Genomic DNA, 13038 nt, shown 5'->3' with positions numbered 1-13038 from the left:
GACTCTGTCCATGACTACTAGCACTGTCCTGTTGGTACCAGGGAAAACCAAGAAGCTCTGTTAACTGGGGTGGAGATGATGAGGGAAACTGGATTTCACAGGCCTGTCTGCACGCTATCTACTAATGAACTGATAGCTAGTTCATAAAGACCATTGCTTCATACATGATGTTCTCTTGTCTTGGAACTGGAATATGTAAACAGTTCACATGTTAACTTTACTCACTGAGGCTTTTCTTTTCGCTACAGGAATAGTGTTTGTACATTCTTCTTCGATGATGTCTCTGCTTTCAACCCACAGTTCTTCTGATTTACATTCAGTTGAACTTAGTAATATAAATCTGTTGTTTACATGGTTTTTAGATTGCTTCGGTTGTATTTTGGCATTATGACTGTTGTGGTGTTTTCCTTCAGCTTTATTAACAATTCATGATCCAGGCCACAATTAGCTTCTGGTCTTGTTTTAGCAGAGAGAGTAGAGCTTCTCCATCTTTTATTTTATTTATTTATTTACCTTAAATTTTTATCCCACCCTCTCCGCGAGCAGACTCAGGGCAGCTAACAGCATTTATATTTACAATTTAAAAACCAATAAAATATAGTTACAATTTTAAAACCAAAAATAGGAGTCAATTGCACCTTTAAGACCAACGTAGTTTTATTCAGAATGTAAGCTTTCGTGTGCATGCACACTTTTTCAGACAAGGAATGAGGTACAGTAGGCAGAGACACATATAGCTGGTGGGGTTTGGAATGCCAAGTGGTACAAAGTTAAAAACCAATAGCAGAATAGTAAAATTAACAAATTCAGAAACCCTTTGATCTGTGTTGCATTAGCATGGGAAACCATAAAACAGTAACATGTTAGAATGTGAGAATGCCTGTTAATTATTCTATTGCTAATAAACCTGGGTCAAAAAGAAGGCATTTCTTTCCCAGAAGTTTTTCCTGTCCAACTAATTTACCTTTTAACATGTAACACAAATATATACATCATTCTAGTTTGCCATTAGGAAAAAAATACATTAAAATATAGTGGAAGATGGGTTTAGCATATGTAATGAGATAAACAACCAATATCCCTTGTTTGAGTATGACAATACAAAAGCATTATTCTGATACACTATCCTAAAAGAGAAATACATTGGAATACTGTGGATATATCGCCATACTTGGTGAAAGTGGGTTTAGCATATGTAATGAGATAAAAAAACAACAACATCTCTGTTCAGTCCTGGGGAGGTGTTGTTCCAAATTTCATAATAGTTTGTAATTCGGAAATTCCCTCTCCATTGTGTTCTTGAAGTTCTGAGAGTGGATTTAGCGTCTGTAATGAGATAAAAAACTAATATCCCTGTTCAGCCCTGGAGAGGTGTTTGTTCCAAGTTTCATAATAATTTGTAATTCAGCAATTTCTCTCTCCATTCTGTTCTTGAAGTTCCTTTGCAGTAAAACAGCTACTTTGAGGTCACCCATTGAATGCTTTGGAAGGTTAAAGTGCTCCCCCACAGGTTTCTCAGTTCTGTAATTCCTGATGTCAGATTTGTGTCCATTTATCCTTTGGCGGAAGGTTTGTCCTGTTTGCCCTATGTAGAGAACTGAAGGGCATTGTTGGCATTTAATGGCATATATAATGTTGGAAGATGAGCAAGTGAATGAGCATGAGACGGTGTAGTTAATGCTGTTAGGTCCAGTGATGGTGTTGTCTGAGTGTATGTGGCAGCAAAGTTGGCTTTTGGATTTATTGCAAGCTCTGGTACCAGTGTCCATGCTCAGATGAGATGTTGTATTGTTGTGGGTGAGGAGTTGTTTGAGATTAGGGGGCTGTCTGTGTGTAAGAAAAGGTTTACCCCCCAGTACTTTTGAAAGAGAGCTGTCACTATTCAATAGAGGTTGTAAGTTGTTGATGATACAACTTTTTGACCCAGGTTTATTAGCAATAAAATAATTAACAGGCATTCTCACATTCTGGCATGTTACTGTTTTATGGTTTCCCACGCTAATGCAACATAGATCAAAGGGTTTCTGAATTTGTTGATTTTACTATTCTGCTATTAGTTTTTAACTTTGTACCACTTGGCATTCCAAACCCCATCAGGTATATGTGTCTCTGTTTACTGTACCTCATTCCTCGTCTGAAGAAGTGTGCATGCACACGAAAGCTTACGTTCTGAATAAAACTACCTTGGTCTTAAAGGTGCAATTGACTCCTATTTTGTTCTACTACTTCAACACGGCTGCCTATTTGGATCTAATTTTAAAACCATTATGTGGTGCTTCTGTTTTCAATGATGTAATCTATTTGATTTCTATATTGTGTGTCTGGTAATGTCCACATATACAACCGTCTGTTTGGTTGCCTGAAGGATGTGTTTGTAATGAACAAATTGTTTGTCTCCATAGAATTCTATGAGTTGCTCTCCTTCTTCATTTTTTGCTTCTAGCCCAAATCTTCCAACATTATTCGATTGTTTCCTACTGTTGTGTTCCAGTCACCTGTGATTATCAACACATCTTTAGGTGTGCGATCATTTTCTTCCTGGACACACATACAGTATCTTTAATCTTGTCCTATCCCACCTCCTATCCCATACCATAAATCTGTCCATCCATCCCCAAAACATGAGACAAAGTCTCTGCCTTTCTGAGTGCTGCACATGACGGGCTCAGCAGCTTCAGATCTGAACAACCTTAGAGACTGCCTTGTTCTACTTTTGCTGGAATATCCCCAGAGGATGAAAATTACCCTAGTTCAATATCAATTATTTGCTATACTTAGATACTGGACCTATTCCAAAAAAGCATTGTTAGCTCAACGCCTAGAAATGATGCTATAATCCTTAATATGGTCCTTTTATGTTTTCAAAACACTTTTATAAAACATTACCTAACAAATCTCATTGAGTATGAAGATGTGGAACAAAAACATTTATCAACAGAAAACAGGTTTTCTGTGAGATAATCATACAAGATATATTTTCTCAGTTCCAGCTATTCCCAGGTGAATGAAAAGAAGAATTTAAGGTCTGAACTCACAGACCATAGATCTACTCAGTATCACCTTCTGCAATCATGGATGCAAATGCTATGGAAGGTTAGGACTTACTGTAAGGGTGTGGAGGATGGGAAGAGTCTGTGGCTCAGTGGAACTATATCTTATGTGCTTGCAGAAGGTCGCAGTTGAAAGGATCACATCATAAATGATATAGAAGTATAGTTGCCAACTGGCTGAAGAAAAATGTCCTGTCACTTTAATAGAAGCATTTTGCCATAAAGTTGTATTGCTGTAAAGTGCAGCTGGACATAATAGATTTGCCTCCTTCAAAGGCTCTTGGATCCTTTAAAAATGGAGAGTGGAAGAGACACATGAGCTAGAGGTTTTTTTTTATCAATTCAAGAATCTTTTAGGGTTTTTTTAAATTACAATTTAAAACAGGGGCTATGTGCCTTGTTAATGGCCTTCCAGAGTAATTGGTTGGCCAGCGTGCTGCACTGGGTGGTCCCTGGTCTGATCCAGAGGGCTTTTGTTACGTTCTGATGTTCTTAAGACACAAGAGAAGTGTCTCCTACAAAGTCATCATACACATCATGCAACATATCCAGACTTGGAACCCAACTTTAACCACTCTGGCAGCAATGAGGACCTACTGAGCTGCAAGCACCTGCCAAGGCACATAATCTACCTGGAGTCTCAGTGAAAAAGACAGACCATAAATAATATGATAAGCTTAGAAGTCATGTGATCAGCGTAGAAGTATGCATTTCTTAACCTGTCTGTGCTTAAAAAGGAAATATTTTTCATCACTAAGTAACCTCAACTTGTTATCATGCTGTGTGTGAGGCAAAAGTGTGGCTCCCTTGTTCTCTATATATGTTTCTTAGCAGCAGGAGATCCTTCCAAAAAGCATTTAAAATGGTGGCTGAATGGGGGATTGTGACTTAACAGGTGGAACACAGCAACCCACTGCCCTCTAAGAATTGCCCTGGAAAGCATTTCCACACTTTGTATTAATTATGGTAAACCCTGTTATGGGCTCTGGAAAAATTCAGGCTTTCAAAGCCTGGAGGCATGACATGGACACAGTTTTTATTCTTCCTAGTTCTATGTAGCTGGAGTGTTACAAAATATGAAATGAACTTTAAAACCCAAAATGTATGGTAACTGCAGCTTGTAGAGAGGCACTGTTTGTCTGTGGGAATCCAGATTTAAAAGCTTCATTAAGTCATGTTGTTGATATGACTGGGCTCAAATCTGATGGGGACGGGATGTAAATCAGGGATTATCATGAGCTCTAATCCTTACTAATGATAGATATGGTGCATAGATTTAAAATAACACATATTTCGAAAAGGAGCCCTCCCTGGCAAGAAAAAGAGCTCCAAGCCCCCTTTTTCTTATTTCCAGTTCCAGACCCCTGCAAAATCCTCATTTTTTTTTCTACGTTTATTCCACACTTCCTCCAAGGGTCTCACAGCGGTGTACATGTTTCTCCTGTCTTCTGTTTTATCTTTACAACAACCATTTGATGTAGATTAGGCTGTGAGATAATTAGTGGTTAGTCCAACCCAGTCAATTTAATGGTTGAGAGTCGAGCAACTGCTCTACTATCCTGGTTTCCCACTTACGTGTAAATCATCAGAAGAAGGAACCCTTCAAGTTTTCCTGCTGTCCAAGCCCAATTATATTACTGAGGTGGCATGTTAGTTGTTGAAATAAATGATTTCCTATGTGCAGGTTTCACATCACATTAATAATGTACAAGTGGGGGAGAAACCACAAGGACTCATAGGGGGAATCTCATTTTCTTACCTTCTCTGTTCTTATTTTTCTTCTTTTGCCTCCCTGTGGCAGTGTTGCAGCATATCTCCTTTCCTTCCCCCCACTCTTTTAATGTGCCCATCTTCAACCTTTTCTCCTCTGGCAGCCCCCTCCCCTTCCACCACCCCCACCTACTATTTCTCCCTCAGCAGCCTCTGCTACCTCCCACTCATCCACCTCCTCCCATTCCCCTCCCTGTTCTGCTTTCCCTCTCTCCTTTAACCTTTTCAGTTCTTTCTCCCTCCAGTTTTGTCTTCCTTCTCATCTACCTTTCACCTTCATTCATCTGTCTCTCACCCCCAGCCCTGCCAACACTAAGCAAGGCTTGAAAACTTCAGCAGTGTTGGTTGGGTATTGCTTGTTTCTCAGTAGCTTTTGATGCAACTTAAAACCTGTTTTGCACTTAGCTGTCCTGTTGAACATAGGAAAACTCATGAGTAAACATATGTAGGATGGCGCTAGAAGTCTGCTTGACACCTCCAGAATTCTAGCTTAAGACTATTACAAGCTGTCTTTTATGGGACTCTTCCACTATGCTCAGATACAGCTCCCCACCCCCCTTTTTTGCTGTGTGTTATTGCTAATATCTAGCCTGAAGAAGCACTCACATAAACTCAAAAGATTTCTCATTACTTTGTGATACTTTAATTTGGCCTAATTAAAAGATTTACACTGCTGTTGTTTTTGTATAACTTTTTCAAAAATATCTGCCCCTTTTTCAGCTACCTGCTTGAGGCACTTTGCAACTGGTTAAAGACAAAACAAAGCCATTAAAACAAACCCCTAACAACAAACGGCTGCCACTAAAGCTCAAAACTAGAAGTGATGTTATCACATCAGGGAAATACTTGGGTTTCACCCCAAGTAAAGAGGATCATTTTAAAAAGTGGAAGTTGTGCTCCAATGAATTGAACAGAGAGGCACCACAGGCTCTGGCAAAAGAAATGTAAGTCAATAATTAGGCATGCAAAAAGATTTTGAGTGGATTTCTAAAAGCATCAAAACAAACAAATGTTTTAAAATATATATATCTGGAACAAAAACCAGTCAGAAAAGTCGTGGGGCCTTTGGATGACAAAGGAATCAAGGGATTGCTAAAGGAAGTTGGGGAGATAGCAGAGAAGTTCAGTGACCGTTTTGCTTTGTGGGAAGCATAGGACAAGTACCCATACCACAGCCCCTATTTTTAGGAAGGGAATCAGAAGAACTGAGCCAAACTTTGGTTGAGGCAGCGGGCATCCCACTCCATTGGCTGGCCCTGTGCTACAGTACCATCTCCGCTGTAATATGAATTTAACTCTTATCTACTGTTTTAGACTCTCAGTTTATATAACATGTGCCCAACTGAGCTGCAGTTTTACACATGTGATCTATCAAATTGTCTTGTTACATTGATTTGGTTTTAACTGTTGTTTTACATTGTTTTTAGAATGTTGTGATCCGCCCTGAGCCCATTTTGTGGAAGAGTGGAATAGAAATTGCCTAAATAAATAAATTGAGGTGACCAGGGATGACATTCTAGACCTACTGAGAAAATTAAAAACTGATGTCTTCATTTCCTGATTGCCTACACCTGAGAGTTTTTAAGGAACTCAGATGTGAGATTGTTGATCTACTAACCCATACATATAACCTATCACTAAATTCAGCTGCTGTACCAGAAGACTGGAGAGTAGCAAATGTGACAGCAATTTTTAAAAAGAGATTCAGAGGGGAACCCAGAAATTACAGGCCAATCAGCCTAATGTCTATCCCGAATTAGTAGAATCAAATATAGAATTGTTAGGCTTCTGCAAAGGCAAGTCCTGCCTCGCCAACCTTTTGGAGTTCTTTAAGAAAATGAACAAGCATGTAGACAATGGTGACCCAATAGACATTATATACCTGGACTTTCAAAAGGCTTTTGACAAGGTGCCTCACCAAAGACTCTTAAATAAACTTAGCAGACATGGGATAAGAGGATGCATTCTCTTATGGTTTAAAAATGGTTAAATAACAGGAAGTAAAGAATAGGAATCAATGGACAGTTCTCACAATGGAGGGAAGTAAGTTGTGAGGTCCCACAAGGACTATTTGGAGCTATTTAATTTATTCATCAATGATCTGGAGCTGGGGATGAGTAGTGTAGTAGCCAACTGCGTGGGTGTCACCAAAATATTGAGGATGGTGAAAACTAAGGGTGGCTTTGAAAAACTCCAAGAGGATCTCCACAAACTGGGAGAGTGGGTGGCAATATGGCAAATGTAATGAGTAATTCTGTTTAGGATTGCACTGTAGATGACTGTGTATGTAGTATTTGGCTTTTTCATGTCAGAATTTGACATAGATGCTGTGATGGCTTGTTGTTTTGAATTGCTGTTGGTGTCAGATTACAGCATTTGCATCTTGGGAAAAGAAAGAAAAAAGGAGAGTCATATCATTGGAAAGAAAATGGCCAGCAAAGTCCAAATGTCACTCAAAAACTCAGGCATGGATGGAGTAGCGTTCCTTTGAAGGTTGACAGCAGAAGACTACATTTGGTAGTCTATGCATTAACAATGTCCGAGAAAAAAAAATGATGGTGCAAAAGAGAAAACAGTTCTGCTTACGTTACCAGTGAGGAAAATGTCCTTGATGGTTTTTTCCTGTTCTAATATTTAGAAGAAGAAGAAAAGTTGTTTTTTATACCTGGCTTTCCTATATCTTAAGGTAAAGGTGTGCAAGCACCGCGTCATTACTGACCCGTGGGGTGATGTCACATCATGATGTTTTCTTGGCAGACTTTTAAGGGGGTGATTTGGCATTGCCTTCCCCTGTCATCTACACTTTACCCCCAGCAAGCTGGGTACTCATTTTACTGACCTCAGAAGGATGGGAAGTTTTGTTTTAGGACACAGGAGTGGATTCCATCATATACAGTTATCTATTTATATAAAAGGGTTCAATCACTTACCCCTTTCCATCCCTTTCCCTTCTTCTCTTCTTATAAATGGCCCACCTGCTTCATGTTACTTTAGTGTGAAGGAATATTTTAAATAGCCCGTTTTATACCTTAATTTGCTTAACTTTTTAGCTTTTTAGACTATAATGGATTTACTTACTATTGCATGTTTAATTTTACTCACTTCTGGCAATCTATGCAATCTGTACCATCTATGCTATGCTAAGTACAACTTTACTAGTTTTCAATAAACTTTTAAAATTAAAAAAAGAAGGATGGAAGGCTGAGTCAACCTTGAGCCGGCTACCTGAACCCAGCTTCTACCGGGATTGAACCCAGGTCATGAGCAGAGCTTGGACTGCAGTAATGCAGCTTACCACTTTGCACCATGGGGCTCCTTTCTCTATCTTGAGAGAGTCTTTTAAAAAGTGGCTTACAATTGCCTTTTCCCGCAACAGTCACTTTGTGAGTTAGGTGGGGCTGAGAGTTCTGAGAAAAATGATAACTGGCCCAAAGTCACTCAGCAGGTTTCATGTGGAGGAGTGGGGAATCAAACCTGGCTCTCCACATTAGAGTCTGCTGCTCTTAACCAATAGCTAGAAAGAAAAAGTGTCAGGTGACTCAGAATGAAGTGGGGCATAGTAACAGATCTTTGGGTCTTATGGAAACCATTCAGCCATGCCAGTGTTGACAGAAGTACTTCTGGGCTGAGTTATGGTGAAACAAGAGAAAACAGCTACCCAAGCATGAGCTTCTGGGAACATCAATCAAGAGGCCTTTATTCAGCATAGACAGCAAATGCCTTCCCCTTGCCAAGCTTTAAATTGGAATCACTCTTGAAATATATCAGTGATAATGGACTGACCTAAAGAAATATAAGGAATTGCAAAACTCTTAAGTTACTTTTGTGGCTGCAAATACATTCCAAACAACTTTCCAGCCTGGATAATTACATTTCACTTTCTGCTTCAAGTCCCCAAGGTCAGGAAGCTCTAGAACTCCGCTTACTTACCACCACTTGGCTAGTGGTGTTGTCTCCTCCTTTCACACAGAGAGATAGTATGATATGATTTTCTTTCTTGAGAATCTTAAGGTTTCATTTTTTTTTTTCAAAAAAGAGTGATGTTTCTAACCCTCATGGCTGGAGTGCAAAGTTTAAAAGATCAGGTGTTCACTTAAGGCTTCCATTGGCAGACTGACAACAGTCTGGGGCCAAGGTGGTATTTTTAGATTGTATTCACAGAAGTGCCACTGGTCTACACCTCTTGGCTGGTTTGATTATGGCAACTTTGCCTGGAACTATGAAACCGCAGGGCCACATGGCCATGGAAATAATCTCCTCAAAACTGGTTTCATATGATTGCAAGGCATGAATGTGGTACATATGGCTGTAGGTTTCGTTTCTTTGGGAACTTTCCACAGTTTCCCTAATTTGGTACTCAATTAGACAATAATATCACAAGGATATGTTAGGGGAAAGGACTGTGACTCAGTGGTGCAGAACATACCTTACATGCATAAGTTCCCAAGTCCTATCCCCCGCATCTCCAGTTAGTAAGGTTGCCAGCTCTTGGTTGGGAAATCTCTGGAAATGTTGGGGGTGGAGCCAGGGAAGGGCAGAGTTTGGTGGAGGTAGCTCAGCAAGGTGTAATACCATAGAGCAGGAGTGGCCACTGTGGCTTGGGAGCCACATGTGGCTCTTTCACACATATTATTCAGCTCTCAACACTCCTCCCCCCCTGGTCGGTTGGCTAGGAGAAGTAATTTCTCTTTTTAAATCACTTCGCCAAGCCAGCTGGTGGCTTGAAGAATGCATTTAAAGTTGCTTTCTTTCTACCTCTGCCCCTCCCCCATCTTCCTTCCTCTCTTGCAGATCTCAAATATCTGACATTTATTCTATGCAGCTCTTATGTTAAACATGTTTGGCCACCCCTGCCATAGAGTCTGCCCTCCAAAGCAGGCATTTTCCCCAGGGGAACAGATTTTGGTCATCTGGAGATCATCTATAATAATGGGAGATCTCCAAGTGCCGCCTGGAGGTTGGAATCCCTATCAGTTAGAAGGGTCTCAGGTAGCAAGTGTTGAGAAGGGACTTGCTCTGCTTCAAATTATGAAAAGCCAGTGCCAATCAGAGCAAACAGTTCTGAGCTAGATGCCCTCAATCCTGAACTAGAAGGACTAGACTGAATGAATGTAGGACAATTTCATATGTTCATATGACTGCTGTCCCTATAGTATTATCTGGTGTGTACATTAAAAGGTTAAGTACTATATTAAGACAGATTGTTTTTATCTTTCTTTCAGATTCTTTATCATCAAAGAGAGTTTTTTGCTTTACTATGCTGAGGGAGAAAAGAAGAACTTTGAAAACAATCGATACTTTAATATACACCCAAAAGTAAGCAGTACCTACAAACACTCGGGTGGTATACTAACTTGTCAGCATCTGCAGCTGTGATCTAGAATTCCTCTTTGTTACCAGACTACAGAAAACATGTTTGAAAGTTTAATCATAGAGTTGGAAAGGACCCCTAGAGTCATCTAATCTAACCCCCTACACAATGCAGGAAATTCACAAATACCTCCCCCCAACACCATCCTCCCACACACAGTGACCCCTGTTCTGTGCTCAGAGGATGGCCAAAACCCTCCAGGATCCCTGGTCAAACTGGCCTGGGGAAAGATTGCTTCCTGAACCCAAAGTGGCAATCAGCTCTTCCTTGGGCATGTAAGAAAGGGCCATGAGAACTAAGCATTGCCACAACTTTTCCTGCCCTCCCTCTCAAGATCTAAGTTCACAGAATCAGCATTGCTGTCAAATGGCCATCTAAGCTCTATTTAAAAACCACCAAGGAGGAGAGCCCACCATCTCCTGAGGAAGCCTGTTCCACTGAGTTCTTCCTAATGTTTAGTTGAAAACTCTTGATTTAATTTCAACCTTCTGGGTCTGGTCCGACTTTCTGGGGCAACAGAAAACAACTCCGCACCATCCTCTATTTGACAGCCCTTCAAGTACTTGAAGATGGTGATTATATCACCTCTCAGTCATCTCCTCTCCAGGCTAAACATACCCAGCTCCTTCAACCTTTCATCATAGGACTTGGTCTACAGATCTCTCACCATCCTCATTGCCCTCCTTTGGACACATTCCAGCTTGTCTATATCCTTAAATTGTGGTGCCCAAAACTGAAAATAGGTCTGACTAGAGCAGAGTAAAGTTTATTTGGTGTTGTCCCTTAAAATACAAACAAGCACTCTTAAAATACAAACGTCATCCTTTCCCAGTGACTGCAAATATCTGGATATCAATGGAAACAAGATACTTGCATTTTCCTTATCTTATGTTAGCAAAGTATAGATGTATTTTATTAACTGTGAGAAGTGAAGGACTGTGCAATATCCTTTGTACAGAGGATACCAATGCTTGAGAGTTAGAATTGCTGGGAACTTCTGGTGCCAGTACTGGGCAGGTTTCCTAGTGTAGTGGAATACCTCTGCTCACTGCTGTTGAGTTGGGTGGCAGGAGGAAATTCCTTTGTGAAATGGGGAGGCCTAGACCAATGTCCGCAGTATAATGATATCCCTTCTGATATGACATTGGGTGACACTCTAATATTTACCTCAAACACTATGGTCACCCCAGGTCTGATACTGTCACTTCCAGGTTGTACTGGAAGTAGTGTTATTGCGGTGAGGATAGTGATCACTCCCCCAACCATGTCCTTGACTTCTCCATCTTCAGTTGCAGTGGCATAGCTGGAAGTGATGTCACACATCACTGGGATGCTCTAGCAATCCTTCCCAACTCTGTGATTTTAGTAAGGTGACCAGGCCTCAAACTAATAATCCTTATTACGCATCGCTGCTTAGAGTGCTAGTGGGAGGATGTTTCCCCTTTAAAGCTGGTGTCACTTTTGGTGGGATGTCACTTCTGGGGAGAACCTGGTTTTACCATACGGTTTCCAGTGATTCCTAGAGATATGTAACATCACTTCCAGGAATTCCCAGAAGTGACATCATGGTGCACATTACACTGTGTGCCACCCATGCCTCCACTCCCTAAGTTCCTGCAAATTGCCTGGCAACACTTGGTTTTACTCAAGCAGAAGTGATTTGTTGCAGTGATTTAATGCATTTGCTGTTCTGCTGGTGCTTAAACAACAGTTTAGTGCAAAACTTGATGAATATCTCCAGGAGGGTCTCCTCCATGCTTTGCCAGTGAGGAATGTGGTGTAGGGTTGCCAGATGTCCTGCGTCTTGAGAACCTTTCCATTAACAAAAGAAGAAGCAGTCTGCCAGTATACTTCGGACAGCAATTACAGTATCAATAAGAAAGCCGTCAACCTTGACAAAAGATACTGAAATGCAAAGTAGACTGGAGAAGTGTTGCATTTTCTGGGCTTTTCCATTTGGAGGGTTCATTTCAGAGAATTTGCGTTGTTTATATGAAAAATGTACATTATGAACCTCTTGTAAAAGTGATTACTGTTAGTTTACATCATTACACCTGTGAGCATTTCTTTGAATTTTTGATTGCACCTGTGTGTGCCCTCCAGTGTCCAAGCCAATGCTGCTGGCTTTTGTAATAACTTATAAATCAGAAGTGTGACCTTATTGCTTTCTCATTACAGTATTTAATAATTTTGACCATTAATCTGGCAAAGTATTCTTTTTGAAATGTCCTGCCATGGCAGGAGACCTCCCGTAGTGCCCCTGTTGCAGCCAGCAAGAGAAAAACAAATTTAAACATTACCATCAGTGTGTGCAACAATGTAATATTGTTTCCAAGGAAAACCAGAGGTGACATCATGCCTCTCTAGGAATTAGAGTTGTCAGCCTCCAAGTGGCACTAGCTATTACAACTGATTTTCAGATGACCAAGATCAGTTCCCCTGGAGAAAATGGCTTTGGAAGGTGGACTCCATGGCATTATATCCTGCTGAGGTCCCTCCCTTCCCTTCCCTTCCCCAAACCCCACCTTTCCTAAGCTCTCCTCCCCCCCCCCCCCCGCAAATCCCCAGGGATTTCCCAACCCAGAACTGGTAACCCTACGGAATCACCAGAAACTTTAAAAACATGTCAGAGTTGGCGTTTCTGTTATTGATGCTGGTGGTTTTCAACAGCAGTGACACATAACCAAGTAAGTCAATAAGGGAAGCACGGACCAAAAAGGGGTGAGAAGGAAGAACTGGATTCCAAGAGATGAGACATAAGTAGGCCGTTTGTGCTGGTAAGTAGTAGGAATGCACTGGTTACAGGGCCTTTGTTGGGAAATACATGTTACATTCGGAGTCTAGGAA

The 13038-nt window shown here is 40.8% G+C and overlaps 1 protein-coding gene across 1 annotated transcript in view; it reads left to right on the top strand.

The window, feature by feature from the left end:
• Positions 1-13038, top strand: part of PLEKHD1 (pleckstrin homology and coiled-coil domain containing D1) — a 66538-nt gene that overhangs the window by 6061 nt on the left and 47439 nt on the right. Inside the window, exon 2 of the mRNA XM_060262064.1 lies at positions 10043-10136. Within this exon, the coding sequence (XP_060118047.1) occupies positions 10043-10136 (94 nt within the window). The remainder of the gene's footprint in view (positions 1-10042; positions 10137-13038) is intronic.

The sequence above is a fragment of the Heteronotia binoei genome, chromosome 21 (genome assembly GCF_032191835.1).
Source record: "Heteronotia binoei isolate CCM8104 ecotype False Entrance Well chromosome 21, APGP_CSIRO_Hbin_v1, whole genome shotgun sequence".
NCBI lineage: Eukaryota > Metazoa > Chordata > Lepidosauria > Squamata > Gekkonidae > Heteronotia > Heteronotia binoei.
The sequence above is the reverse complement of the archived record's forward strand: the minus strand, read 5'-3'. Positions and strand labels throughout refer to the sequence as shown.